At 51.3% G+C, this 27,336-nt stretch overlaps 1 protein-coding gene across 1 annotated transcript; it reads left to right on the forward strand.

The window, feature by feature from the left end:
• CALB2 (calbindin 2) lies at positions 1–27,336 on the forward strand. Its single transcript, XM_027617087.2, has 11 exons — positions 1–187; positions 11,335–11,411; positions 13,934–14,023; positions 16,554–16,634; positions 20,224–20,280; positions 20,879–20,956; positions 21,452–21,507; positions 21,843–21,882; positions 22,117–22,170; positions 22,757–22,828; positions 26,687–27,336. The coding sequence occupies exons 1-11, from the start codon at positions 94–96 to the stop codon at positions 26,801–26,803; spliced, it is 816 nt and encodes a 271-aa protein (XP_027472888.1). The 5' UTR covers positions 1–93; the 3' UTR covers positions 26,804–27,336.

Below are 27,336 nucleotides of genomic sequence, written 5' to 3' on the forward strand. Positions count from 1 at the left end.
AGGCAGCGTGGCGCGCAGGACCTGGCCGAGTGCGGGAGCTGAGCCGGGCGCAGGGACAGCGCTTGTGCGCCTGAGGTCTCTGAGCCGCTCGCCATGGCTAGCCCGCAGCAGCAGCCCCCTTACCTGCACCTGGCCGAGCTGACGGCGTCCCAGTTCCTGGAAATCTGGAAGCACTTTGACGCAGACGGTCAGTAGATCTCTCAACTTCTGTGCCCGTTCGCCCCCAGGGAACCTGCGGTGGAGGGGAAGGGGACAGCGCTGATGCGGACAGGCGTCCGTTTGCCCCGGGGGGTGTTTGGGCCCCAAAGCCTGCTGAGGTCGGGGTCTGGAGTTTGGGAGACACCCGCGCTGCTCAGGTGACAACTGTCAGCAACTTTTCTTCTCTGACATAGACGGCAGAGAGCCCACCAGCTTTTGCAGCCTCATTCTGGGCAAGTGGGAGCTTTCCCAGAGAGGAGGCCTGGGCGGGCAAGGCTCCCCATGACTCCCCCTGCCATCTTATCTTCCCCGCCTTTCTCTTCAAGGTAATGGCCTGCCTTCAGCTACTCCAGCCACAGGTCTCAAAAGCCCACTCGCTTCTTTCGTGGGGTTCTCCCTTTGTTTAATACCAGCTTAGCCCGCCCCCCACCCACTGTCCTGGAGGTTGGGGCAAGCTGGGGGATACTGAAGGGAAAGCCTGGGCCTCCCCAGACTAATTGGCTGGGAGCGGGAGTGGAGAGTGACCTCAGGGCCCTGAACATCCCTTGGGCTTCCTTTGCCCATTCCCCAACCTCCCTGGGCAAATGGGTCCCCTACACAGCAGCAGTGGGTGTGGTGGGGGCCGGGTTGTGGGACCAGCCTGACATATTCCGTCATGGTGATAGTCCTGGGTGCTTTGGGTGACATCTCTGGTGGAGGGAGGCACAATCCTAAATGCCTACCGAGACACTGACTCACCCAAAAATCGAGGGCCTGACTGAATGACCATAGGAGGTGTCTCCCAGGGCTGGCATTCCAAGAGTTTATGATGATCTGACTCAGGCATAAAGGGAGGCCCCCCCTTTAGGAGCTTCTGATATCGCTAGAGACGTTTTCTCCACCCCTCCAAAAAAACTAAGTGATCAATTCCCTTCTCTGAGGTCCTGGCTGGGATGGGCATCCCAAACGTTCAGGCATCTCAGATCACTGGCAGGGTGGTGGCATCGGGTGTTAATGCTGGGAGTGACAGTGAGGGGGATGGGAACCAGAGGGAGGATCAGCGGTGGCTCACTTAATTCTTCCCTCCTCCTTGCCTCACCTCCGCAGGGCATGCAGGTGGCTAAACAGAGGCCCTCTGCCCGGAGTGCTTGGAGAGGCAAGGGTTAAAGCCCAGTAAAGTTAATGAGTCAAGTTTTGTTCCCTTAGAGCCACCTGAGAAAGCAGGGTTGAGAGCCAGGCAGAGGACCAGGCAGGTAATACCCAGGTTGGGACAGTGGTCTGCCTGTGAATTACTGAAGGAGGTGGGTAGGTTGTTAAATCTGTAAAATGGGGACAAAGAGGGGTTGTACTTCCAGTCCCCAGCTTGTGCCATAAAAGTGCCTTGGTGGAAAGGGCTGTAAGGTGCAGCCTCTTAGTATTCCAGATGACGTGCACATTCCCTAAGGATGCTTCTGCAAGTTTATCTGCACCAGAGACTTGCATGATTGAAGGAAAGTTACCAAGTGGCCAAGGTTATACCACCGGCCTCCTGCCAGATGAGTCAGCTATAATAAACAGAGGGCTCCATAGTTTCTACTTCCCCCCTGTCCTCGTGGGGACAACCAATAGCACTCTCAATAATCACGCAAACCCTTACATTTATCTGAGACCTCATACTGTTCCAAACACAATCGCACCTTCTGGAGTCCCGGTGAGGCTGCTGGGCAGGCGAGGTGCTCCTTGTGCAGATGAAGACAGAGGCACGAGGGGCGAGTTCTCTGAGGCTGTATATAGCAAGGTAGTAGTGGGGCTGGTTCCTGGCCAGTGTTTATTCCCTGGTTTGGGACGTGTGTTTGGGTTGGAAGAGGGGTTTTTCCATGACAATAGGTACCAGTTTCCCTCCCACTTGTCCACAGAAGAGCTTCTACCACCCCCAGCCTCGGAGGTGATGAGCTGTTCCTTTAATCTCAGAAAGGGGTCCTTTTGTTGCCTGGAGCAAAGCTAAGCTAGCACCAGACCAGAGTCCAGCAAACACCCGCAAAGCCTCTGGCTCCTCCTGCTCCCATGTGAAAGGGGATCTCCGTGCTTGCTTCTTGGCTCCTTGTCTACCAGACACCCCATTGCCCTCTCTGGCCACTGCCTCAGGGAGCTCCCAAGGAGGAGCCCCAGACCTAACAGAGAAAGAAGACAGAGGGGTTTGCAGAGCCAGACATGGCACAGAGGTGATTTAGGAAAATGAGGATACAGCCAAATTGGAGCTCTACTGAAGGATCCAGAATTAGGCCGTGGACTGCCTTGCTCTATAACTTCCCTACCCAAGCCCTCCCACACATGCAAAGGCTGCTAGAGAGCTCACCCCTCTCCCCTGAGGCACCCCCTGCCCTATCTGGGCCTCCCCCTTACTAACTCTGGCTTCTGTGTTCATCATGCGGGTTTTTTTCCTGCTACGGAGTCCCCCTGCCACTTACAAACTTAAAGAGCTCTGGGAGGACTCCCCTTTGCAGCCCTCCAGGTCCCTGGAGCCCAGTTAGGCACAGCCCCTGGGGGAGGGAGCCACTGTCCCACTCCTCCTGGACCCTCTAGGAAACAAAGACAAGGCAACCCTAGGAGAAGCTGGATGCCAAAGCAAGTGGAGATGGGGCGGGGGGCTCAGCCCGTTCCTAACCAGGAGGAAGCATCATTCCGGTGACTTTGTCCTAAGAGTTAGATTCTTTTCAAAATCCTCATCAGTCTTGTGGAAAAAGGAAGGAGAGGGTGTTTGGAGAGAGAGAAACTGGGACTCAAAGAGGCAAAGTTCTTTTCACAAGATCACACGGCAAAGGGGTGGGGGCGCAACCAGGAATCCTATCTCCTAGTGCTCTGTTCCATCCCTGGATGCTCCCTCAGCAGTGAGCCGAGGCCACACATCTGGGAGGATTCAGATGTCATCTCTCAAAGGCAGAGGTAGAGAAGACAGTAGTCAAACCCACGCTCTGACCCACATACCACCTCCATGCTCAGAGTGACCCTTACATGGCCCTCCATGTCTAAGTCCCTGTCCAGCGTAGCCTGGTAACTTCTTTGTCAGGAATGTCCTCACTATGCAAGATCCAAGCAGCTACAGGATGCCCCGCTTGGAGCCCACACTCGCCTGTCCATGTGGTTCTGATCAGACGGGCCACCGGGTTCTTGTTCCGCTGATGACCAGTAGGAATTTCCATGGAGAGCCAAGGTGTGGCTCAAAAGGGAAAAACACCTTAGCCTTGAGAAGCCACTGAAATCACAGGGACAAGATGGGTTGTCTCCCAGAGACCAGCAGACACCTGGATCCAAACAGGGAATGCCACTCACCCCCAGAATCTGTCTGACATAGATATACCCTTACGTGTACAAAAAGTTGGGGGAACAAGGGCATCTATTACCGAATTCTTGGGAATACTGAAAATTTGAAGGGAAATGTGCTTCACCAGGGAGGAGAAAAATGAATTATACCAATCTCTACAGGGGAATATTATGCAACCAAGCAGAGTGAGGTGGAGCTTTTCCATTGACGTGGGAAAATGTCCAAGATGTACTATTAAGATTTTTTTTAATGGTAGCAGGACACTATTACTGTATGAACCCATTTTCATTATTTACGAAGCGCATATGCTGGAAGATATTTGAAAGATAGCACATGTTATAGGGAATAGAAAATGGTGGTTCTCTCTACAGAGGGGATGAGGTAAAAATTAAAAGTCATTTGCTTTAAGTTAATTTCCAGAGTGTTTGAAAATTTTATAAGAGCTTATGTTTCTTGGGTGAATCTGCAAGACAGTAAAGATGTAAAAAGATATATATCTGCAGGTGTGGGAATCTGCCCAGACTTCTGGGCATTTGCCTGCCTCCAGATGGCCCTGGTGACGCGGGGGGTTCTCAAAGCCTCTTGCAGGGAGTGAGCCTTGTTCCCCATCCATGGGGACCCCGAGGCCTTGAAAATTATTGAGAGGAAGGCCCTGCCCTGTCTTCCCTCTGCTGTCCTCCTACACCCGATGGTAATAACAGAAGCATCCCCCCAAGCCACGCACCACCAACACCCATCAGACCCGAGCACCCAGGCAGGCCTCCCAGAGCTTCACAGCTAAGTGTGCCTGCAGGGAGAGGGGAGGAGAGCGAAGCCACAGGGCTTCTCCAAGGTGGAGAGAGGTCTGGGCAGCTTGCACTGGGATACTAAGTGAAGGCGCTTGGAACAGTAAAAAAAGACTTGCCCAAACACGGTTCCAGAATACCTGGTATAAAGTATTTACACAAACACTATAACATGTACAAGGTAGTATTATTGTGCTATTCCTAAAATGATTATAGGACTCCTAAAAACCATCACTTCTTGGCACAAGAAAGTCAGAGGGATCTGGTGTGGGGAGCCGAGGTTGGAGCTGTCTTTTAACCCTGTCCGCCGATCTCTGTGGGGTCTGTGTGTCTCATCTGGGACAGCAAGGGATGGGCTTGGGGGTCATGATGGCAGGATGTGGGCTTCTTTGGGAGCAGCCTCCTGTCCCACCGGGGTAAGCCCTAGGAATCAGTCCCTCACTCCGCTTTCACCCCCAAACCCCCAAATGCTTTGCTAACAGTGCCCTTTGGTGTGTCTGCAGCGTGCTGGGTGGCCCTGCGCTGGTGGCCTCTGTGGGCGCCCTGGGCCCCACAGCATGCCCCTGGGGATGATTGCACCAGCCAGGGAGGCTCTGTGTCTGTGGGGAGCTGGGGCTCCCCAGGGAGGCAGCCCGGGGACAAGTTTTCACAAACAAGACAGCTTGAGCCCGCCTCGCCAGGAGCAGCCACCAGCCCAGGGAGCCTGTGTCCCTGCCCGCTCACCATGGTTATTCCCCTCCAGACTTAAGTGGCTGTCCTGGCTGAAGCCCTGAGGGAAGTTTCCAGGGCTAAGAAGACCCTTCGGGGAACTCTCTTCCAACACCTGGGGAGCCCGAATTACTAGAGCAGGTGTGCACCTCTTCGAAAATAGTGCCTCTCCTGGCAGCTCTCCTGCCCGTGGCATGCCATGCCCTCCTGGGCCCAGCCGGGCCCATCTGGGGCCTCTGGCCTCGCCTGCGCTGCCCCCACTCCCCCTTGGCTCTCTGCTGTCCAATCTGCCCTAGCCTTCTGGCCTCCCCCAAGCCTGGGAACCGGCCCAGCGTTCGGCTGCCAGATGTCCACAGGCTCAGAGGACCCAACCCAGCTTCAGAACCACTGTTCCAGAAGCAGCATGGCCCAGAAACACAGACTTTAAAAGTCAGATCTGAACGTTCTGTGTTTTTTCAGCCCTGGAAGTCGCTGGGAGAAGAGTGTGCAGGAGTGCGCGCGGGAGCGTGTGCATGTGTGTGCGCGCGCGCATATGACTGACAGAGAGAAGCCACGACAAATGCAGGCGTGGGCAGAGGTCGTCCCTGGGATGAACGGTACACACGCTGTAGGCTGTGACTAATCTCTTTCCCCCTCAAACTCCTCCTCTCCAGCCCCCTCACCTGTCTGCTTACCTGGCTGGGTCCTGGAGAGCAGATGAGGTGGGGAGGGGGGCGCTCCTTGTAAATGGTGCGCACCCCGGAGAGTAATATTAATATCAGGGCGGAACTGGAGGAAGCCAATTTCTGGCCCCAGCGGGTGGGGTTTGACTGTCCCGAAGGGTGCTCAGGCTTCGGGGATAGAGGGCTATTTGCCTTTCCATAAATCTGAACTCCAGATAGACAACCAGGTGGCTTGGTCTCAGGAACACTTTCTTAACGAGGAAGTCTGAAACTTGGCAACGCCCGTCCTGGATTTCTCTAACCTGTGCCTCACGGGGAAACACGGACTGATGAGTGCTGCTGAGGCTAGGCCCATAGTTCTCAAACTTGAATGTGTAGGAGGCCTTGTGAAAACAGATTTCGGGGTCTCACTCCCAGCACTTCTGTCTCCGGAGTTCTTGGGTAAGGACTGGGATTCCGCACTTCTAACAAGCTCCCAGGTAATTCCAATGCTGTTGTTCCACAGACCCCACTTCCAACAGCAAGCCCTCATCCTCCAGACCTGCTAAATTAGACTCTCCACTTTAATAAGATCCCCAGGTAATTCTTGCATCCCTTAACACTTGAGACTCACCATAAAACGGTCCTTAACCCTGACTGCACGTTAGAATCACCTAGAGAGCTTTGAAAACAGGCCCCCGAGAAGTCCCCACCCCATCAATTAAATCAGAAGCTTTAGGGGTGAGGCCCAGACAATGGTATTGTTTTAAAAGCTTTCCAGGTGACTCTGATAGACAGCCTGGGCTGAAAACCAGTACTCTCTACAATGAGCTGAGGAGTTTAAAGCCATGGACTGGTTCAGAGGACAGAGGTTAAAAAATGATGCTTTCCACTCATGTGAGATTTTACATTTTCCAGAATGCTCTCACAACAATACTTTGTGTGACTCTCACAACAGCTCTATGAAGCAGAAAGGGCATAAACAGTTATACCCATTTTAGAGATCAAGAAATGGAGGCTCAGGGCGCCTGGGTGGCTCAGTTGGTTAAGCAACTGCCTTCAGCTCAGGTCATGATCCTGGAGTCCCGGGATCGAGTCCCACATCGGGCTCCCTGCTCGGCGGGGAGTCTGCTTCTCCCTCTGACCCTCCCCCCTCTCATGTACTCTCTCTCTCTCTCTCATTCTCACTCTCTCAAAATAAATAATAAATAAATCTTAAAAAAAAAAAAACTTTAAAAAAAAAAGAAATGGAGGCTCAGAAAGATTGACTTGCTCGACGTCACATGGACAGTCACAGAGCTGGTGGCAGAATTATACCTCTTACTGTTCAACTCTTAGAAAAATCTGTACATATGAATCTCAGTGAGAAACAAGTAGGTAGGCCTCTTTCCAACGGGGGGCAGAGCATCCTGCGGTCAAGGCTTTCCAGGTGTCTGTGATCAGCTTAATTGTAAAGAAGTGTTGTCTCACTTTTCTTTTTTAAGATTTTTTTTGGTTATGAGAGTGAGAGCGTGCATGCGCGCAGGCACGAGGGCTGGGGAGGAGCAGAGGGAGAGGGTTAAGGAGACTTCCCACTGAGCAGGAAGAAGGAGCCAGACAAGGGGCTCGATTGGAGGACCCTGAGATCCTGACCTGAGCCAAAATCAGACACTCGACTGAGCCACCCAGGCGCCCCCAAGTACTGTTGTCTGTTTCAACTGAGGGAAACTGAGGCACAGTGGTGGTGAAGAATAGTAGCAAGAGTACAATAAGGGAAGACGCAGGGCCCCTGACTCCCACCCAGCCCCTTCTTCCTAATGTTCTCAGGATGTGGTTTGATAGGAAGGTAAGGAGTGGCGGTTGCTATGGTAACCACATTCTTATCAATGCCTGTCCACAGGAGATTTGCTTGGTGGCCAGTCACCCCAAAGCCCTGATACGAGGGTCTAGAAAAAGTAATCCATTTTTCTTGTGCTGAAGTCCGCCCTGGAAGGATGGAGGTCAACCCGTCCTCCACTCCAGACGGGGATAGCAGCTGCCTGGGGGAGTGGATGGGGGTTGCCCTGAGGGAGACCAAGTAGCAAAGGCCTTTCTCCCCAGTGAGGAGGTTGCCCCTTCCCGGCCCCGCAGCCCCTGCCTCCCTATCCGATCTCTGCCCCGCTCCCTCCGCCTTCAGCTGGTAGATCCTGGTTGTTCTTGTTTGGCTGCTTTGCCCCACTAGACCATGAATGCTCCTGGGGAATAAGCCCATATCTAGGACTTGTCTATAGCTCCCTGAGCACCGGGGACAAAGTCAAACTGTTGTTTACTTGCAACAGTATAGGTTTGTTGAATTGAGCTACCTTTTCTCTCTTTGTTGGGGGCACGGAGAGGAAGTGGTGGTGGGATTCCTAGAAGGTTGCTCAGGCCGTGCAGGGTGGGTGCGGGGAGGGGACCTCTTTACCGTGGCACTCTCCCGGCTCCTCCCCACTGCCTCTGCTGTCATTCTTCCCCTTCTCTTCCTCTGCGTAGGAGCTGGGGCTTCTCAGAGAGGCCTTCTCTGCCCTCCCCATCAAGTAGCCCTGGAAGCCTGTCTCCGTTCTATTATATCATCTTTCCTTTTCCTTGCTATTTGTCTGCCCCTGCCCCATCCCCACCCCATTAGAACATAAGCCCCATCCTGGCAGACCCCGTCTAGCTCACTTTGACACACCTGGTGCCTAGCATACAGCAGGCACAAAGTGGATGCTCAAGAAATGTTGAATGAATGAATGAGTGAATGAATGAACGAAACCTAGATCAGGAATTAGGATACTGCAGTTCTGGTCCTGCCTTGCTGCGTGTCCCTGAACAGATTGCTTACCTTCTCTGTGCCTCAAGTTTCTTTGTCACAAGAAGAGGATTCTACTCTGCCCTGTTATGATCCTGTGTGTCTGGAAGGAGTGTGACAACTTGAAAGACGGGAGCTCGATCTTGTACATTGTCACACCCACCCCCAATGGCAACCTACACAGGGCCTTACACATAGTGAGGTTTCAAACTATCTCCTGAAGCAAAGAAAGAAGCAAATATGCTCTGAAAAATTAGAAGTGTTGTATCCTGATGTTCACAAGTGTCCACGTCTCCTGCTGGGCAAGGTGCTAGCTGACCGGTTCTGGAGGTTATTAAACCACCATTAAACCTTTCCAGAACAAGAATAAACGTAAGTACATTTATTCTTTGTAAGTTTCAGAGAAACCCCAAGGAAAAAGTGGGTCCCACAGGTCGGTACTTTTCTACTTTTTTTTTAAGATTTTATTTATTTATTTGACAGAGAGAGAGAGAGAGAGACAGCGAGAGAGGGAACACAAGCAGGGGGAGTGGGAGAGGGAGAAACAGGCCTCCCGCTGAGCAGGGAGCCCGATGCGGGGCTGGATCCCAGGGCCCCGGGACCATGACCTGAGCCGAAGGCAGATGCTTAACGACTAAGCCACCCAGGCGCCCCTGTACTTCTCTACTTTTCTTTTTCCCATTCATATTGCTCAATGGGACATGGCTCAGTGCTGGCTGCACCTGCTTTGGCCTCCTCCTGCACCCCACATCTTCTCGGCCTAAAGCAAACAGCCCAAGGTCAAGGTGTTCCCCGGCCTGGGCAGCCAGCAGAAACACCAGCCGTGGTGGTAATGACCACTGGCATTTTGGAGGCTCACCGCGGGCCAACACGTTCCATGTGTTTTTACCCCCATGGGGGTCTTCACTGCCAAACGTAGGAGGAAGGCACCGTCCTTATCCCTGTTTTATAGGTGAGGAAACAGGTCTGGAGAGGTGGCATCGCAGAGCAAACCAGTGAGTAAAAGAGGCAGGACAAGAAGCGGGTGTGGATACTTCCGCAAGAAGTGTGGGTAACCTGCCCGCACCCCCCTTCGTAGCAGGGTCGGCTCTCAGGCTGGGGAGGCGTGCCAGTCAGAGCTGAAACCCATCCTTCCAGATCATTGCAGAGACTGATGAGGAAGAGAAAAAGTACTTGTTCCTTCAACTCGGAGGCACCAGCAGCTAGACCGCCTTTTGCCTAGAAAACCCTTGGCCCTCACGCCCCCTCTCCAGCCGGCCTCACGGGCCATTAGATGCACGCTCGCGAAATTCCAACTGTCCCAAGAACGATGACCACTCTATGCCAGGGGAAAAAAGGGAGCTCAAGTCCCCTTCCTCCACCCGCTAAATACAATTACATCTTTTCCCTGCAGACAAAACTACATCATTTATCTCCCGGGATCCTCCATGCATGTTTATTGTAGCATCTTCTCCACTAGGGGGCGCCTCCACGGTTCGATTGTTGGGAATCGAAAATTCTCAGGGGATGCCAGGGGGTAGAGGGTGGGAAGAACCCCCACCCCATCCCACCCCCAAGGGCCAGGATAAATACTCCTTTTTTATTTTCTTTGTTTCGTTTGAAATTCCATCTGCCCTTGAAGAAAGCTACCAGGTGACTATTCTCTATAGGAACCTTGCTCAATCATTTTAAATCAGATTTGAAACTTGACTTTAGGCCAGTGGTTTCCAAACTTGCTGCACATGGAAATCACCTGGGGAGCTTTACAAAAAAACTCATTATGCTTCGTTCACACCCCAAACCAATTACATCAGCATGTCTGGGGGTGGAAGTCAGAAATCCATTTTTTTTAATGATCCCAGGAGATTCCAGTTTGGGGGAATGTGGGGAGCACTGTCTTCGCTCTGTCTGATTTCCCACCCAGAAGTGCCTCCTCTCAATCACAGCAGGGACTAGTGACCTTGGCCGTGGGCTCAGCTCACCCAGTCTCTAGGCCTTCTGGGTTCAAGACTTGAGAACCTAAAGGGCCTCTTGCCACTTATGTGCTCTTCAAAGTCAGGCGCTGACCTTGGGGCCCGGTCCTGATCTTTGCACTTTTCACCCCAACTCGTTCCATCTTTTCCTCAGGTTGTGGTCACTGAACTGGAATAAGAGCCACATTTACCGTCCCCTCATAATGGGTGGCTTGGTGGGCTCTACATACAAAATCCCGTTTCAGTGTCAAAACTCATTTTGCAGCTGACATGGGTTAAATGACTTTTCCAAAGTCCTACAGGTAGTGAGTGAGCAGAACAGGGTTTTACTCTGCGTCCACAAACCTCACGGCCTCCTCTCTTCATGGCCCTGCAGTGGGTCGCCTCCCCTCTGCATAATCCTGGTGACTGACACTCCCGGGTACCCCCAGCCCAAAGGACAGACGCTCTGCCTTTCTTTCTTTCTAGTTCCCCAGAGCTGCTGTAACAAAGTACCACCGACCGGGTGGCTTAAAACAACAGAGTTTTTTTTCTCTTACCGTTCTGGAGGCTGGAGGTCCAAAACTAAGGTGTAGGCAGCATGCTTCCTTCTGGAGGCTCTTGGGGACAGTCCTTCTGTGTCTCTCTCTCCCAGCTCCTAGGGGTTTCCCAGCCAGTTGCAGACAGTTCCGGCTCGGCCCACTTCTACCAGCTTGGCCCAGATGCCGGTCTCTCCCAGCGTTCTCTGACTACTGAAAGTATACCCCAAAGACACACGGTGACTAATCTTGCAGCCGTACAGTTGAAAGCAGGACCTGCATCCCTAATGCTGCACGATCCGAGGCCAACCCAGACACCTGCTTGTTGACCAGGGAGGAGTTCTCCACGAAGCCCCTGACTTCCCCATCCCCTCACCAACCCCCCATCAGTCTTACTATTCAGCTCTGAGGTCAATTGCTTTTTTTTTTTTTTTTTTTTTTTTTTTGCTTTGCTTTCTTCACAGGAAATGGGTACATTGAAGGTAAAGAGCTAGAAAACTTTTTCCAAGAGCTGGAGAAGGCAAGAAAAGGATGTGGCATGGTAAGCCCAGTACTCTGTCCCATTGTTTGATTTTTCTATCATCCTGATCGCGGCTTTGGTCAGCACTGTCTGTCCCCAAGTTATGCATCTCCTAAGCCAGCCTGGCATCTCTGGTCTTGACCTTCCAAGTTTTTCTTTTATTTGTAAGGATTTTTTCAATTGGAATCATCCTTTAAAAAGAGAACCTTCCTGCAATATCTTTGGGTGTCTGGGATTGAGGGGTGTTCATGAATGGATACCAGGGGTTACTGAACCCCCCAAAACTGCAAAGCTTTGTGTCTGTGTATATGTGTATAAAAGCTTTTTTTTTTCCTAAGATTCTCAGGGGGGGTCACGACTCAATTGGATGCCTCAGGGGTTTGAAGTGTCTTTATTCTAGACTGAGGTTTCTCAGCCTCGGCACTACTGACAGGGCTGGATAATTCTTTGTCGTGGGGAGGGGCTGTCCTGTGCATTGTAGGATACATAACAGCACCACTGGGTCTCCCCATGAGATGCCAGGAGCATCCCCTCCAAGTTGTGACAATCAAAAATGTCTTGAGAAATCACCAAATGTCCCCTGTGGGGGGCACAGAATAATCCCCACCAGAGAACCACTGTTCTAGACCAACAGAATCTGGAATCCTCAGCAAGGACCTAGAGGAACACAGGATTACTCCAAACCAGCATCTCAACCAGGTAGTACCTACTGGCCTCATCTGTGGTGGTGTCAGACTGCCTTTCTTTACCTGCCTGAAGCGACTCCAAATCACGTCCCAGCCCCTTCATGGTAGGGTCACTGTGGGGCCCGTAGTCACGAGCTGCCACTATTAAATTCACTGAAGCCTTGGGAGGACTGTCTGAAATACTGAAAAGCTGAGGTAATTGGAACTAGTTTATTGGGATTCCCACGTCTAGTTCTCAAAGATACACAGTCAGACCCATTACCACGCCCAGCTCCCGCTGGTCCTTTGGGGGTCTCCCCACTCTCCCCAGCTGCATGTCTGCTGGCCGGTCCGCTGCTTCTTAGCAAGTCTTCATGGGGCACTTTGGGAGATGAGTCACAAATCCACCGGTGAGCTTCTGGTCCAGAGCCCAGCAGAGTGCCCCAGCGAGGGGGGGTCTGGCCATGGGCTTAGGCGATGGCGATGATTCATGGGTTTGTTTATCAACTGTTCCCCTATGACCCCTCACTACTAGGATAAAGAAACCTGCATCACAGAAAACCCAGGCTTCAAAACTGATTCTGGGATCCTGGGGCAGGTGGGGGAATGGGTTTTGATGAAGTGCTTCTAGTCTGAAATCTTAGTCGCTCCCTTCCTCAGATGGCTTCAGGGGTGACTCTCAAGTCTGTCAACAACCATCTCAACTGACACCATCCGGAACTGGCGTTCAGAGCAGCTGTTATAGGGCAGAAGGAATATTGGCCTTGGAAGCAGGCACCACGAGTTCCAACTCTAGCTACACCGGGTGGTCACCTCGGGAGAAGACCCTTCACCTCAGCCTGCACTGAAGTGTAGAAGGGGCAGGCGACTCACCTCACTGGGGCTGCTGTGAAAGCTAAACCGGCTGACCCCATCTGAGATAGGGGCGTAGGAACATTCCGTGCACACTTGTAAATGTAAGGCAATAAATACTGATGAATAAATCGTGGCAAATTAAAGCCAGTTCCCAGGTAGAAAGCAGTAGAAGGGTATACAGAAAAGACTCTAACCTGAAGAATGGGTAGAATTCTCCTGGGCCCAATCCGAGGAAGCCCCCAGCCCACCCAGAAGTCATCAGAGAAGGCAAGAGGCCTCAGCTGCTCAAGCAGATTGACCATTGGTGAGGGACAAGGAAGAGTCCATTAATGCATAGAATTATTCAGCAGCACCCAAAACAGGCTAAGATTGGAGAATTTTGGAGAGCCTTATATTTAAAGTAGGTAGTGATGGGCTAAAGGAGATTTTGAAGTTGTCTGCCTTTGGAGTAGTCACAATAATCTAAAGGATAATTGAAATTACCCCTCAGCTTTATGAAGACTTTCTCCTCACCTTCCCTCCTGGCATAAAATTAGGGTGAAAAAGGTCATGAATTGCCTTTAGACCTGAGAGAAGAAAATGTGCGATTTACCTTGCTCTAGGATAGTGCTAGTATATTCCTTGTGGAATAAGTTGGCTTGTATGAGAAGTTGCCTTGGTAAAATGTTGGGGCCTCAGTTCTCACATCGGAGTGATAGAAATAAGTCCTTGCCCTTCTGATACAGTTGTGGTTTAATCCTGTCTCAAAGGCAGAGGGCATGTTTGATTGCATGAATTGCATGGGGGTGGGGTATATGTCCTCATGTGACCGAGCCTCAAAGGAGAGATTGCTTGGGCTTGGAAGGATCTTGGGAAGGAGAAAAGTGCAGACCTGACCACTCAGAGAATCAGCCCGGCCTGGTTCCGTGCCTCCATATTTGGGGGCACAGAATGATTCACGCCACTACCACACCAAGCAGGTGAGAGATCCGTGGTTCCCATGGGGCCCGGCAGCCCAGTCAGCCCCCCTCTGTCTTTCCTCAGATGTCAAAGAGTGACAACTTTGGGGAGAAGATGAAGGAGTTCATGCAGAAGTATGACAAGAACTCGGACGGCAAAATCGAAATGGCTGAGGTGAGTCCTACCGTCCTGGCTAAGAGCTACTCCACCAAGCACAGGTGTCCTTCTGGGCCTCTAAATGGGGGGTGGTCTGGAAGCCCCCACCCCACCTCCAGCACTTAGGCTGACCAACGAGAACAGGCGGGACTTTTTCTGTGCCTCACGAGGAAAGAAGCAACAAACATTGGCCTAAGACAGGGATGGAGACCTTACGTGCTGTCACGGTCCCAGCAGCTACTGCAAATGGGTGAGGATCCCAGCTTAAGAGAGGAAGGAGCACAACAGCTGGAGAACAAGAGAGTTCGTGCCCCGCCGAAAGGCATCCGAAGGCAACAGTTTTAATTAATTAATTTTTAAACATCTAATTTGCATATATAGCACGTATCATATATATGTAATATAAATACACACACGTTTATATTTGCATAAACACATATTGCTAAAACAGAAATAGAGGCATATTAAGAACTTAAAGAGTGTATTTGAGCAAAAATTGATTTGAATGGGGCAGTGCTAAACCAGAGGTGGCTAGGAACACTCCACCAACAGTAGCTGCGGAAGATTCCTATAGAGAAGAGGTGGGAGCAGAGCAAGGGAATCATTTGATTGGCTAGAGCTTAAGTGGCTGCATTATTTGAGAGCACCTTGTCGGCTGTTCAGTTTCGGTTTGGGTTTGCTCGCAGAGGCTACTAAGGCGTTAAGCCCACCTCCGTTTAATGGCTTCCTTGTTTAATTAAACAACTTATGTATACACACATACACACACACACACACACACACACACACACATACATACACAGTACATATGCATGTGTGTGCCAGCCTAACCAAACGCCTGTGGCCATCAGTTTGTGATGTGTGGTCCAGGGCTCAGGAATAATGGTGGCAGTACAGGAATGAGGGCATAGCTCCTCCCAGGGTGGATTGGGTGGGATGCTGCCTCAGGGCAGTGCCCCAGAAGCAGAGACTGAGGCAGAGATTCAAGTGGATGGGATGGATTTATGGAGAGAGAACTCTCAGCAGAAGGGAAGAGGCAGAGGAAGGAGCTAAGGAAGGACGCAGTCTCAGCTGGAGCTGGGTCTTGGCCTGATCTCACGGCAAGCTCTGGCGTGTGGATTGTGCCAGAGCTGGTCTCACCTTGGGGCAAGGGATGGGGTGGTCCTTTGTACCCCCAGTTCAGTTAGTCGTGGGATACAGGCTGCCCCCTCCAGGTCAGGGAGGTGGTATGTGGGAGGGCAGCTCTGCTGCAGGGGGCAGCTCTGAGCCATTAGCCGGTGTCCTTCATGGCGTGAGGGATGGCCCACCAGCCTAGCTAAGGGGGGATCTGGGAAGGGCACCAAGAGCATAGATGTCTAAGCTGCAAGTCTCAGAAAATGGGCTCAAATGGGCTTAAACCAGGGGTCACCAGACTCTTTTCTGGAAAGATCCAGATGATGGTAAATGTTTTAGGATTTGGAGGCCATATAGTTTCTGTCACAATTCTTTCAACTCTGCCACTGTGGCACAAAAGCAGCCATAGAGAGTATGTAAATGAATGGTCATGGCCCCGTTCCAAGACAAGTTCATTTACAGAAACAGGCATTGGGCCAGATTTGGCTCATGGCCCACTGTTTACCTACTCCTGGCTTAAACCATGAGAGGCTCCTAATGAGACAAGCCACGGGAAGGGTTGGCTCCAGATGAAGGAGGCCAGGCCCCCAGCCCTGCTTCTCTGCAGCTCTCTGCCCCCCAAAATAGCTTCATCCTCAGGCTGGGCTCCTGTTACAGCCATCACATCCGGACGCACCCACGTCCGTATGCAGGAAGGATCCATCTCATTTGGCCCCTCCTGGGAGCAAGGAGACCTTTCCCAGGAGTACTTTTAGCAGACCTCCCCTCACATCTCATTGGCCAGAACTAGGTCACATGCCTGTTCATAAGCCAATCTCTGGCAAGGGAAACAGGATTGGCACATTTAGCTGACTCAGACCAATCAGGATTTGCCTGTGACCCAAGGAAGCTGGGAGCAAAGTATGTCCGGAACAGCCAGCCGTGTTTGCTGAACTAGGGTATTTTTGCATTGTCTAAAAATCAGATTTGTTGAGGGATAATTTAAGTACAATAAGCTGCATTGATTGGAAGAGCCAAGTTCTGGGAGTTTAGACGTTGTGCACAGCCATGTAATTACCACCGCAATCAAGATACCGCATTTCTATCGCGGTTAAAAATCCCAGGCAAACACTCATCTCAGATTAGTTTGCATTTTTTAGAATATTATATAGATGGAATCACCTATTAACTATTCTTTTGAAGACCGGATACTTGCATTTTTAAAGTGGCACCACTGTCTGTCCCTCTAGCTGCTCACACCTAAGATGTGGGGCGACCCAGATCCACTTCTCAGAACATCCTTCTTCCCTTTTGAAGGGCTGTTCTCAGGAAGAAAAGCAAAATGCAGCTCCCACGCTACCTTGCCGCTGGTCATTCAGCATCCTCCCTCCAGGAAAGTCTGCTCTGCTCCCTGGCAGGGCCCTTTAACGTCTCTGTCGCTCTCTGGCCCCCACAGCTGGCGCAGATCCTGCCAACGGAGGAGAACTTCCTTCTGTGCTTTAGGCAGCACGTGGGCTCCAGCACCGAGTTTATGGAGGTGAGGCCAAGGCGCTGCCTTTCTCCCATGTTCAGAGCCAGGCCCACCCCAATGCCTCCTGGGAGTGGTCCCCTGGGCGATGCTAAACCCCTTAGAACTCCAAGACTCAGAGCATGGTCCCTGGACCAATGCCATCAGCATCACCATCACCTGAGTGCGTGTGAGAAACTCAGAGTCCCTGACCCACGCAGAAATCTACATTTCAGCAAGATCCCCAAATGATATGTGCACGTCAAAGCGTGCAGGATACAATGAGAAGTAAATGTGGGCAAGTACATTTGGGAAATGCTATGTACACACTTATCTCCCCTTTGGGACTTGGTCATGGACATTTCCATCTTACAGTCTCTGAGAAATCCTGCAGTGAAGAGGTCTGTTTCACGTCATTTGGCTTCCAGATCTCACGTACTGTGTTCTCAATAACATCAATGTCCCTTGAAGTCAGGGCTCCAAGGAGCATGTGTGGGGAGCATGGATTTATGTGCCATCCCAAAGTTGGAAAAGCTCGGGCGGGGGGCGAGGGGATTCCAGTTTGCAGTATCTTCCAGTTCTGATTCTTAACTGTGGTCTACACGTCAGTGCCCCCCTTTAAAATAGATCTGTGCAACAGAAATTCTTTGAAATCCTCAAGTGAAACAGACCATCCAAACTCACGTAGTTTTTTTTTAGTAATATTCAACCGATAGATGAAACCATGTGAAATCACTAATATTTGACCATTTTTGATTTATAAAAATTGGAAATTCCATATGACTCAACCAAATACATGACTAATCCTGATACCCAGCAAAGTACCAATTATTTCTTGGTATTTTTCTGGACTCTGCACCCTCGCTGTTCAATATGTGTGTCCCTCGGAGGGAAACTTAACCGATACCCCCCCCCACACTGTCTGCTCTGATAATGACTGGCCTTCAACTTGACTTGAGTTGCCATTTCTCATGTTAAATCCATGTCCAGACACCGGTAATCCCCTCTCCGTGATTTACTGCCTAAAACTAACGGAGAGTTAGTCCAGAAACCGACATGGCATGGAGTTCCCTACATGGGTAGAAAGTTGCTTGGAAAGAACTGATTCTCAGGGCAGAAAAGTCATTTTTTAAGCGGCAGCTTGCCTAAGCATCAGATACGGATTTAATTTTATGGTGCTTTAAAGGATTTTCTCCAGGCTTTTCAAGATGGCGAGATGGCGAGATGGCGAGATGGCGAGATTCCATAAGCTGGTCATTGACATTCTGGATTCTGTTCTTAGTCCTTCTCTTGCCTGTCTTGCAGGGGGGCGGGGGGTGAGGGGAAGGTCTGCATCTCCTTGTCAGAGTACTGCTTTTGTGAGAGTCGATTTTTCTGTCTGTAGAAAAGGGAGCGTTATGCCTGATGGCTCCCTCCCTGATGGGCAGGGAGGCAGCCAAAGATTGGCCTCTATCCCACCTCTGATCTGGAAAATGGGGATGACGATAGTTTGCGGGGGGGCTGGAAATGCTTAAAGAGAAGCAAAAAATACCTTTCTCTGTCTCTGTCCCCCTCTCTCAAAGTCATTAGTGGTTTCTCTCTGTGTCGTTGACATGATTCCATATTCTTATCTGTCTTTATCCTTTAATCTACAGTATAACTGCTGAGCCAATACCCCCAACCGAGTTTCCCAAGACCCCACCATCCCACAGCACCACCCCCCTGGGGCTGGCCATTTGTTCCATTTTTATCAGCTGGAAACATGAATTGGTCCCTGTGCCTCCCTGAAAGGCTAGTGCGGACAGATAGCTCTGTCCCACTGCTAAGCACAACATTGTAATTTCTAATTTTAGCGATGCCTCAGGATTTCTTTGAGATTTCACAAAGCCCAGGTCCCTTGAACTCTTTTCCTTGAATGGGAAGAGAATGACCCACTGATGGAGGAGCACAAAGTGCTGGTGGGAAGAGAAGTGAGCAGGGCGAGTCTGGGGGATGGAGGCGGGGCCAGGGAGGGAGGGAGGTCAGACCCGCTCGGAGGATCTCTCCCAAAAGAAAAGCAAAAAGCAAAGCGATGCTTTGCTCTGAGTGGACTGGGGTCCCTTCGGGTTACCCTCCTTTTTTTCAAAAAAAAGATTTTATTTATTTATTTGTCAGAGAGAGAGAGAGGGAACACAAGCAGGGGGAGCAGCAGAGGGAGAGGGCGAAGCAGACTCCCCGCTGAGCACGGAGCCCAATCGATCCCAAGACCCTGGGATCATGACCTGAGCCAAAGGCAGATGCTCAACCAACTGAGCCACCAGGCACACCCAGGTTACCCTCCTTTTAGGCAACTTAGGGGGTGTCTGCCTTTTTTCCCAGTCAAGACGCAGATGAACTAAATTCTAAGGCACTAAGTACATGCAGTTGGTTGGTGAAGTCATATTTGTAAATCTGCACATATTAGTACTTTCTCAAGGGCAGGTTTTCTGGGCACAGGAAGGAATATTTGGATGGAACCAATGCATTTTTCCCCCAGAGAAAAGACACTCCCCTGATCAAATACCATCTACCCAAGTTGTCTGTGGTATACATCTACCCTTTTGCTGGGGTTTACTCATGTCTCAAAACTTTTCAAAAAATCAGCATCCAAAAAAAAAAAAAAAACTACCAAATTTCCTGAGCCACCACAATCCCATAAGAATTACACAGCCTTGCTTGCTGGTATGGAAAAAAGATCCTCGGATATCTATAAACTCAGCCTCCAGACAATAAAAGGGAGACATGACATGGAGAAAGGAGGGGACACAGGGGACCCAAGTTTGGCAAAATAATTAGTGCTTGCTGATCCTCAGTGAACCGGGTGTCACCCGTGTGCAGTGTGTGCTTTGGAGCTGAGGGACAAGAGAGGAAAAGTCAAGGGAAGAAGCCTTGAAAGGCACCAACATAGATCAAAGATCTGGGAAAATGGGGCCCTCTGGATTGAGCAGGGAGAGGGTGGTTTCCTTAAAAAAACAGAGAAAGGAACGCTTTTTATCAGAAAGATGGGGAGTCGCCTGGGAGAGCCTAAACAAGCTGACGACACTACCAATTCTTCTCGCCTTCAGACGTGGATGCCGTGTGCACCATGATGGAGGGATGGACGAGGGAGTACAGTGACAAGGAACCAAAGCCTATGTCTGCCCCTTCCAGAAGGTTCTTACCTTGCCCCTGGCCCCACCCAGAGAATGAGAAACTTCCAGAGCAGTAAAAGAACATGCTGTATACCCACAGCAAAAATCAGATCCACCAGATCCTAGTGCTAGAAGTTGCTTGGCTAGCACCTTAGAAAACCATAACCCTGTCCAAAAAAAGAAAAGAAAACCATAACCCTAGTTACAAAATGATCCAAAAAGAGACCCAGACCAGTTAGAGTAGGGAGACATCATCCCAGTGTTTTGTTTTGTTTTGTTTTGTTTTCCTTCTCTGTGTGACCTGGGCCAAGACACTTGCCCCCATTGCTTCATCTGCGACATGGAAGGGAGTGGGCTAGACCATCTCCATGTCCCCATCCCCCGGTAATATTCTTGAACATCAAGACCCAAACTGGTCCATTAAAGGGAATTGGAAGGAGGCCTATAGATGTTGACAGGTCTTCGCAAATAGGTTGGCATTCCCATTGCAGGCTTGGCGGAAGTATGACACAGACAGAAGTGGCTACATTGAAGCCAACGAGCTCAAGGTAGGATGGGCCTTGGGGAGGGTATGGAAGGCACAGAGAATGGGCCTGAGGCCGGAGTGGTGGTAGGTTTAAGGAACCTGGGGAGGGATGAGATGTTGGGTGAGGAACGTGGGTTTATGGTCTGCTCAGGAACACTTAAGCCCAGCTCCGAATTGGTGCACGTGTTCAGGACGGCCATGTGAACGAGTAACATGGAGATGCAGGGCCAGGGAGGTGGAACCGGACTACACTCCTTCGAACATCAGTGCCCAGGACAGGCACCTTCAAGGCGATTCCAGCAGATGGGCCTCCTGGCCTGTGCATCTACCCCACCATTCCTCTGGAACTAGGGATCCCCAGGCACTGCTTAGCCCTGTGTCCTGGGCTCTCTGAGGTGCCAAAGCCAGTTTCCACCGCCTCTCTTAGGGGCTGAAGTTGTATCCAGGAGCTACCTCCAGGCCTTCATGGTCATTCCCCAAGCATTAGGGATTAGAGAATTAGGAGAAATGTAAGTCATACAAATGGTAGACCTCGGAAAACAATGTTGACTGAATGAAGGAACAAGTACAAGGGAGGGGCTGCCTGAGTCAGGAGCTCTGAAGAGACCTTTGTGTTCTAGGGATTTCTGTCTGACCTGCTGAAGAAGGCGAACCGGCCATATGATGAACCCAAGCTGCAAGAATACACCCAAACCATAGTGAGTGGGCAGAAGTGTCCCTCCCCCCTCCAGAGGCACAGGATTGGGGCCCCAAGCCAGTGGGATTCTGGGTCTCCAGGGTCTTTTGTTGGCTGAATCTTCAGGCCCCGCTGAGGTGACTCCCAGTGGCAACTGGCAAAAGGGATGCTGGTCTCTGGCCCCACACCCCCTCTGTCTGAGATCCTCACTGAGCTAGGATGAGACTGGGAGCATCTGTTTCCATGACAACCTCCCCAGCTCTGGGAGAGGATGGGCTTGGAGAGGGTGGATCTTTGCTGCTGGCCGGCCATGCTTCTGGGGCCCTCGCCCCAAGAAAGGGAGAGGGGATCAGGGACCCATTTAGACCATGCTGGTCTCTGGCCTCCAGGGGACCTCAGAGGGGGCAGAGCACACCCACCCATCTCCCTTCCTCTTCAGTACAAGGGGATGGCAGGTCAGGGTCCCCCAGGAGAGGTCAAAGCAAATCACCCAGGCACCTCTGTCTGTCCCCAACAGCTACGGATGTTCGACTTGAACGGGGATGGCAAGCTGGGACTCTCAGAGATGTCCCGGTAAGTGCCTGAGCCCACCCCAGGGTCACTTTTCCCAGGGCCTCTGCAGACTGTTCCTGCCACCCTCCCTGGCTCGAAGACCAGTCGGCGGGGGGGGGGGCTGGGGGGGGTTGGGGAAACGTGACAGGTCAGGTGTCATGAAGCTCAAGACCAAGCTAGAGAGAGTGTCAGCACCTCAGTGTGTCCGCCTCCCTCCTTGTAGAACTTGCCACTAGTTCCTCTGTGCTCAGAGACGGTTTCCCGAACTGCGGGTGCCGCCTCCACATCCCCCCACGCCCCCGTTTTTCTGGCCTCTGCCCTGTCTCCTAAGCTCTGCTCTAACACTTCCTTTCCAGACTCTTGCCTGTACAGGAAAACTTCCTGCTTAAATTTCAGGTAAAAGAGCCTCTGCTTTTCTTCACTTCCTCCCTTCCCTCATCCCCACGCACTTCACTCTGCCACCCTCCTGTCCGCCCTCCAGCACACACGCTCGCTCACACACATGCAGGCACATTGCTCGCTCACTTGTACACGCATGCATACACGCACATATATGTGCACGCGCAGACACACGCACGCACGCACACACACACCCAGGCTTTTGCTTCTCTAATACCTCGGGCCTTACAGGGCATGAAGCTGACCTCTGAGGAGTTCAACGCGATCTTCACATTTTATGACAAGGTAAAAGGGACGACAGCGTGGGAGGTAAAAGCAGGGGCCCCATAAGCAGGGGAGCCCCCAGACACATGGCTCCGCTTTGTCCTTCAGAGTAAGGAGGAGCTCAGTGCTGCTCCGTCGCCACCAGCTCATAATTTCGCATCGGAGCCAAGTGCTTTGCTAGGAAGTTGGGAGGGAGAGGACCCCCTTACCGCTCGTCACCCCTTCCTTTGCCGCCCCCACCTGTGTGGCTCCAATAGTCTCCCTTATAACCAAAGCATGGGGAGTAAGCATTTAATAGCCCCTGTGTTCATCCTGACATCTTAGGGAGCTAGCTAAATGCTTCTGGAACCTCATTTATATTTTCAATGCAAATGAAAAACACCGGGATGCACATTTGCCCTGAAGCGTCCCGTTCCTGCCTCGGCTGGGGAAGTCAGCAGTTAGGTGTTATTTTAACACCGCACGGTGTGAACACCCTCTGCGCAGAGTAGAGGGAAGGTCAGACTCTGCAGGCTCCCTGGTTTGCATTGGGGGAATCGGGAGGCCAGGTCAGGGGTGATGGGGCCTGATTCTAGAGCTCTGTGCTGCCCCTGCTCCCCACCACCAGGACGGCAGCGGCTACATCGATGAGAATGAGCTGGATGCCCTTCTGAAGGACCTGTATGAGAAAAACAAGAAGGTAAGCAACTGAGCCCCGAGGCCTAGGGACATGGCCCTGGGGCAGGAGAGAGGCTCCTGAGGGAGGGGGGAAAAGAACGTGGGGTGCGTTTTGCTCTCCTCTGATCACCCATAACTACGCAGCGCAGTTTGGGGGCTGTTGTTTTGTTTCTGGTTGGATGCTTCGTTGATTGGTTGATGTTTCTTTTAATTGTAGTAAAATACACTTAGCACAAAGTTGACCGTCTTAACCATTTTTTGAGCGTGCACTTCAGCACTATTCAGTAAATCCCCATTGTTGTGCAGCCCTCACCACCACGCATCCAGAACCCTCTTCCTCTTGCAAAACCCCAAAACTCTTCGTCCAGTAAACGACCACTCTCCATTCCTCCCTCCCCCGGCCCCTGGCCCCCAGCATTCTACTTCATCTCGAAGTGGACTGCTCTAGGCACCTACTAGAAACAGCGGCATCCAGGACTTGTCTTTCTGTGACTGGCCTACCTCACTGAGCATGATGCCCTACGGGTTCACCCATGTTGTAGCAATGCCGACGTCCTTCCTTTTTAAGGCCGAGTAATGTTCCAGTGTTCGTGTCCACCACCTTTCATCTGTTCATCCCTCAACGGCTCCTCGGGGGTGTTCCCCCTGTTGGTTCTCGGGAGTGGTACAATGATGAGGCACTGAGAGCCTGACCACCACCAGAAAAGACTTTTCCCACAAGGAGAGATTTGGGAGAACCTCCGAAACTAATAATATGTTATATGTTAATTAACTGAATTTAAATTTTTTTAAAAAGGAGAGATTTGGGAAAGAAGGGGCCGGTGGGAGGTGAAGATCTTTCTCTCTCCGCCTCTCCCCCCAGCTGGTGCATGCATGCTTTCTCCCTCTCTCTCTCTCAAATGAACAGATAAAATCTTAAAAAATAAAAAATAAAACATAAATGCAGGGTCTGGAAGTGGGCAAGAGGTGAGCACGGAAGCATTTGTTCCCCTCAAAGAAAAGGCAAAAGACAGAGAACCGAACTATTACTTCCCCTGGTTGGTGTTGCTTCCAGGATAGACCGCAGGCGCCGGCGGGCTCATCGCGGGGTGGGGGGTGGGGGGCTGGGGTCAGGGGGTGGGGGCGGCAGGGGGACCGGGAGCCCACTGCTGTCTTTGCAGCCACCTTCCTTCACCTCCTGGAAAATGCCTTTCTCTGAGCAAATGGTTTTGTTGTTTTCTTTAATGAGATGATGAACACTCCATAGTTCCTCGCATTGTTTAACTGCCTTGGCTGCCAGGCACAAGCTAAATTTACTGTTCAGTTTCAGGGGAAAAAATTCACTGCAGCCTCTGAGTCTGTCTCCCCTTCCAGTTGCTTGCTTTCTGACCACTTCATCTTTGTCCTGAATATCATTCTTCATTTCTTTCATCCCACATTTATTTTTTCTTGTTACCTACAAGTGCTTTTTTGAAAGAGGCAGAAAATAAATTATAAGTAAGCACATACTTCTTAGGAAGAAGGAGGTCTTCACCAAGTATCTGAACTCAGCAGACTCTTTCCTGGCACCAAACTCTAGGAGAAAATTATTTATGTGCCCTTAATGTGTCCAAGGAGTGTTGGGCATCCTAGTGGAAAATATCTTTAACTGTAATTGTATTAACGAGGCATCATTATTTTCTGTATGGCCCAGCTCAACACCTGAGGTTGTTCGACCCTGAAGGCAAGCATTAAATCTTGGGAGTGACCTGAATTTTCTGCTCATCGCCTAACTAGGCTCCTTTTTTTTTTTTTTAAGATTTTATTTATTTGAGAGAGAGAGACAAAGAGAGCACAAGCGGGGTGGGGGGGGGGGGAATGGGCAGAGGGAGAAGCAGACTCCCTGATGAGCTGGAAGCCCGACATTGGGCTCGATCCCAGGACCCCCGGGATCATGACCTGAGCTGAAGGCAGAGGCTTAACCCAACTGAGCCACCCAGGCGCCCCTAGGTTCTTTCCTAATTACCACAAAATACAACTCCTGTGGCCACACAGGTTCACTGGAGATATGGAAACAAAAACAGTCAGGTGTTGGGGTTAGGAAGCAACTCGGAAGGGTGGAGAACAGGGATATTAATAGAGTTGATTACCTGGGAGTCTTCCACCTGTACCAAGCTCAGGATGTAGCCGCCGGGGATGGAGAGCCTGAACCAGGAGTGAGCCATGGGACTGGGGCAGCAGCACCCATGCTGGGAAGGGAGCGGCTGTTTTTTGTGAACCCCCATGGCAGACGCACATGCCGTTTGGACGGTGCGAGGTCTGTGATACGGATTCTGAGCAGATTCATGTTTGAAGCTCCTGAGGGACAGGCTGGTGAGATCAAACCTCAATATTTCTCACCACTCCTGAGGCCACTGCAGCTCAGTAAAGCCTTCCTCAGCTTCAAGCAGAACTTCTAGAAAGTGAGCAGCCCTCTCCCTTCATGCTGCTAAGATTCTTGAGGCCACAATGAGTCGGGGCGGGTGGTTCTCCAGCTCTGGGTTGAGATATGGGGTCCCCTCCTTGGCTCCTAATTTGAATGGTAGGTAGTATTACGAACTAGGTGATATTTCCAGGGACTTCCCAACTTTAGGGAAGATGCTCCCCAAAGCTAGCGATGCTTACAAAGTGCCTTCAGGGTGGGTGGTGGCACAAAACCAGGAATCTACTGAGGGGATGTCCTGAGACACAGTAAAGGACTGCCCTTTGAGCACCAAGAAAAGAGGTGACTGAGGACAGGTGAGCCAGGCAAAGAATTAGGTAGACTTCGGGACTCAGGAAACTAAGGATATTTGTGGCGGTAGAGTTGGTCCAGTCCTTTAACAAATACCATAGTTTTTATGCTTCAGTTTTTTCATTAGCTGAAAGGAGATAAAGACCATCAGCCTGAAAGGGGTGGTGAAAGGAAGGAAGGAAAGGAAGGAAGGAAGAAAAGGAAAGAAAGGAAGAAAAGAAAGGAAGAAAAAGAAAAAGGAAAAGAGAGAAAGGGAGGGAGGGAGGGAGGAAGGGAGGAAAGAAGATCTGCCAACAGTTTCAAGACCAGAAGAGAGGAGGGAAGGAGCGGGGGAGGGAGGGAGCGTGCGAGCAAGGGAGAGAGGAAGGGAGACAAAAAGATAGTATAAGTGATGGATGGCTTTGCTGTATTTCAGACCTATTGGTTATTTGTATCCAAATCAATTATTGTAAAGCATGCATTCAATACAAGGCATATTTGGTACTGATGTTCTGTTTAATGTTGGCCTCCATTTTACATGAGACAGTGGCCATATGTCTGTGGGTCACCTGTCCTCATGGCCTGTGAAAGGCCACAGAAGCCAGTGAACAGTAAGTAGGCAGGCGAGCTTTGCTGCTGGGGAGGCAGGAGTTAGGATTCCTTCTTTAATTGGGTGAGGTTGAGGAAAGTATGGTCCGTGGGGTGGGCAGACAAGACCAGGGAGCTTCCGCTGCCTTCTCTTCCTCACCTGCAAGGACCCATGAGGAGTACAAGAGGCCCAGGGAGCCGGGGACTTGATACAAGTCATGCAGAGATAGGGACTAGCCGATTTTAGAGGGCATGCTGTGTCAGGGGCTGTGCTAGGCATTGTTCGAGTTCATCTCCTCAGCTAACCATCCTAACACCTCAGTGAGGCAGACCCTGTTATTGTACCCATTTTACAGATGAGGCAGCTGAGCTGAAAGTCAGAAAGGATGAATACTTTCCCCAAAGCAATGCAGCCAGTAAGAGAGAGAGGGTTTAATGTAGGACTTTCTGACTCCAAAGCCCATGTTTGCTGGGATGGGGACAAGAGAAAGGTTCTGGCGGATGTGTTTGTGAATGAGCAGATGGGATGCTCCGCTGGAGCCATCCAGTGAGGGGCTCTTACTCTCTCCCTGTGTCTCCTAGGAAATGAATATTCAACAGCTCACCACCTACAAAAAGAGCGTCATGTCCTTGGCTGAAGCGGGGAAGCTCTACCGCAAGGACCTGGAGATTGTCCTCTGCAGCGAGCCCCCCATGTAAAGGGGGGCCAGGGGCTGTTTCTCCGCCTCCCCCAAACCCTGCCCTCGCAGCCCTGCCACTTCTCCCCGACCCCGAGATCGTGAGCGCCCCTCCTCCGCCCCCGCCACCTGCACACACCAGCCTGCAGAACAGGAAAGGAGATGGAGGGTGGGTTGCTGACGGGCCTCCGGACCTGACCCGACCCGGCACGCTGCTCTGCCCGCAGCTGGGCACCACCCGCGTGGGCGGTGGGCGGGGCATGGGCGGGGCTTCCCTGTCCGCCTTCGCTGTGATGCATGAGCTCCTCCGCTGTGTGATCTAGGCTTCTCTGTCCCACCGAGCCAACTCTTCCCTCCCACGACCCTCCCCTCTCCCCCGTTCCACCCCCACCTCGCTAATGGCATAGCTGTCTTCTCAGAGCCCCTGTTCGTGGAGGGTGCCCGCCCTTTGTCTTCTGGACCCAGCGTGCTCCTTTGCTCTGTGGGTTCCTTGTCTCCTTGTTTACCAAAGAAGCGTTTACAGACAATAAAGTGGAAACGTTCTGCGTGGAAGCT

This window comes from Zalophus californianus, chromosome 17 (assembly GCF_009762305.2).
Source record: "Zalophus californianus isolate mZalCal1 chromosome 17, mZalCal1.pri.v2, whole genome shotgun sequence".
Classification (NCBI taxonomy): Eukaryota; Metazoa; Chordata; class Mammalia; order Carnivora; family Otariidae; genus Zalophus; species Zalophus californianus.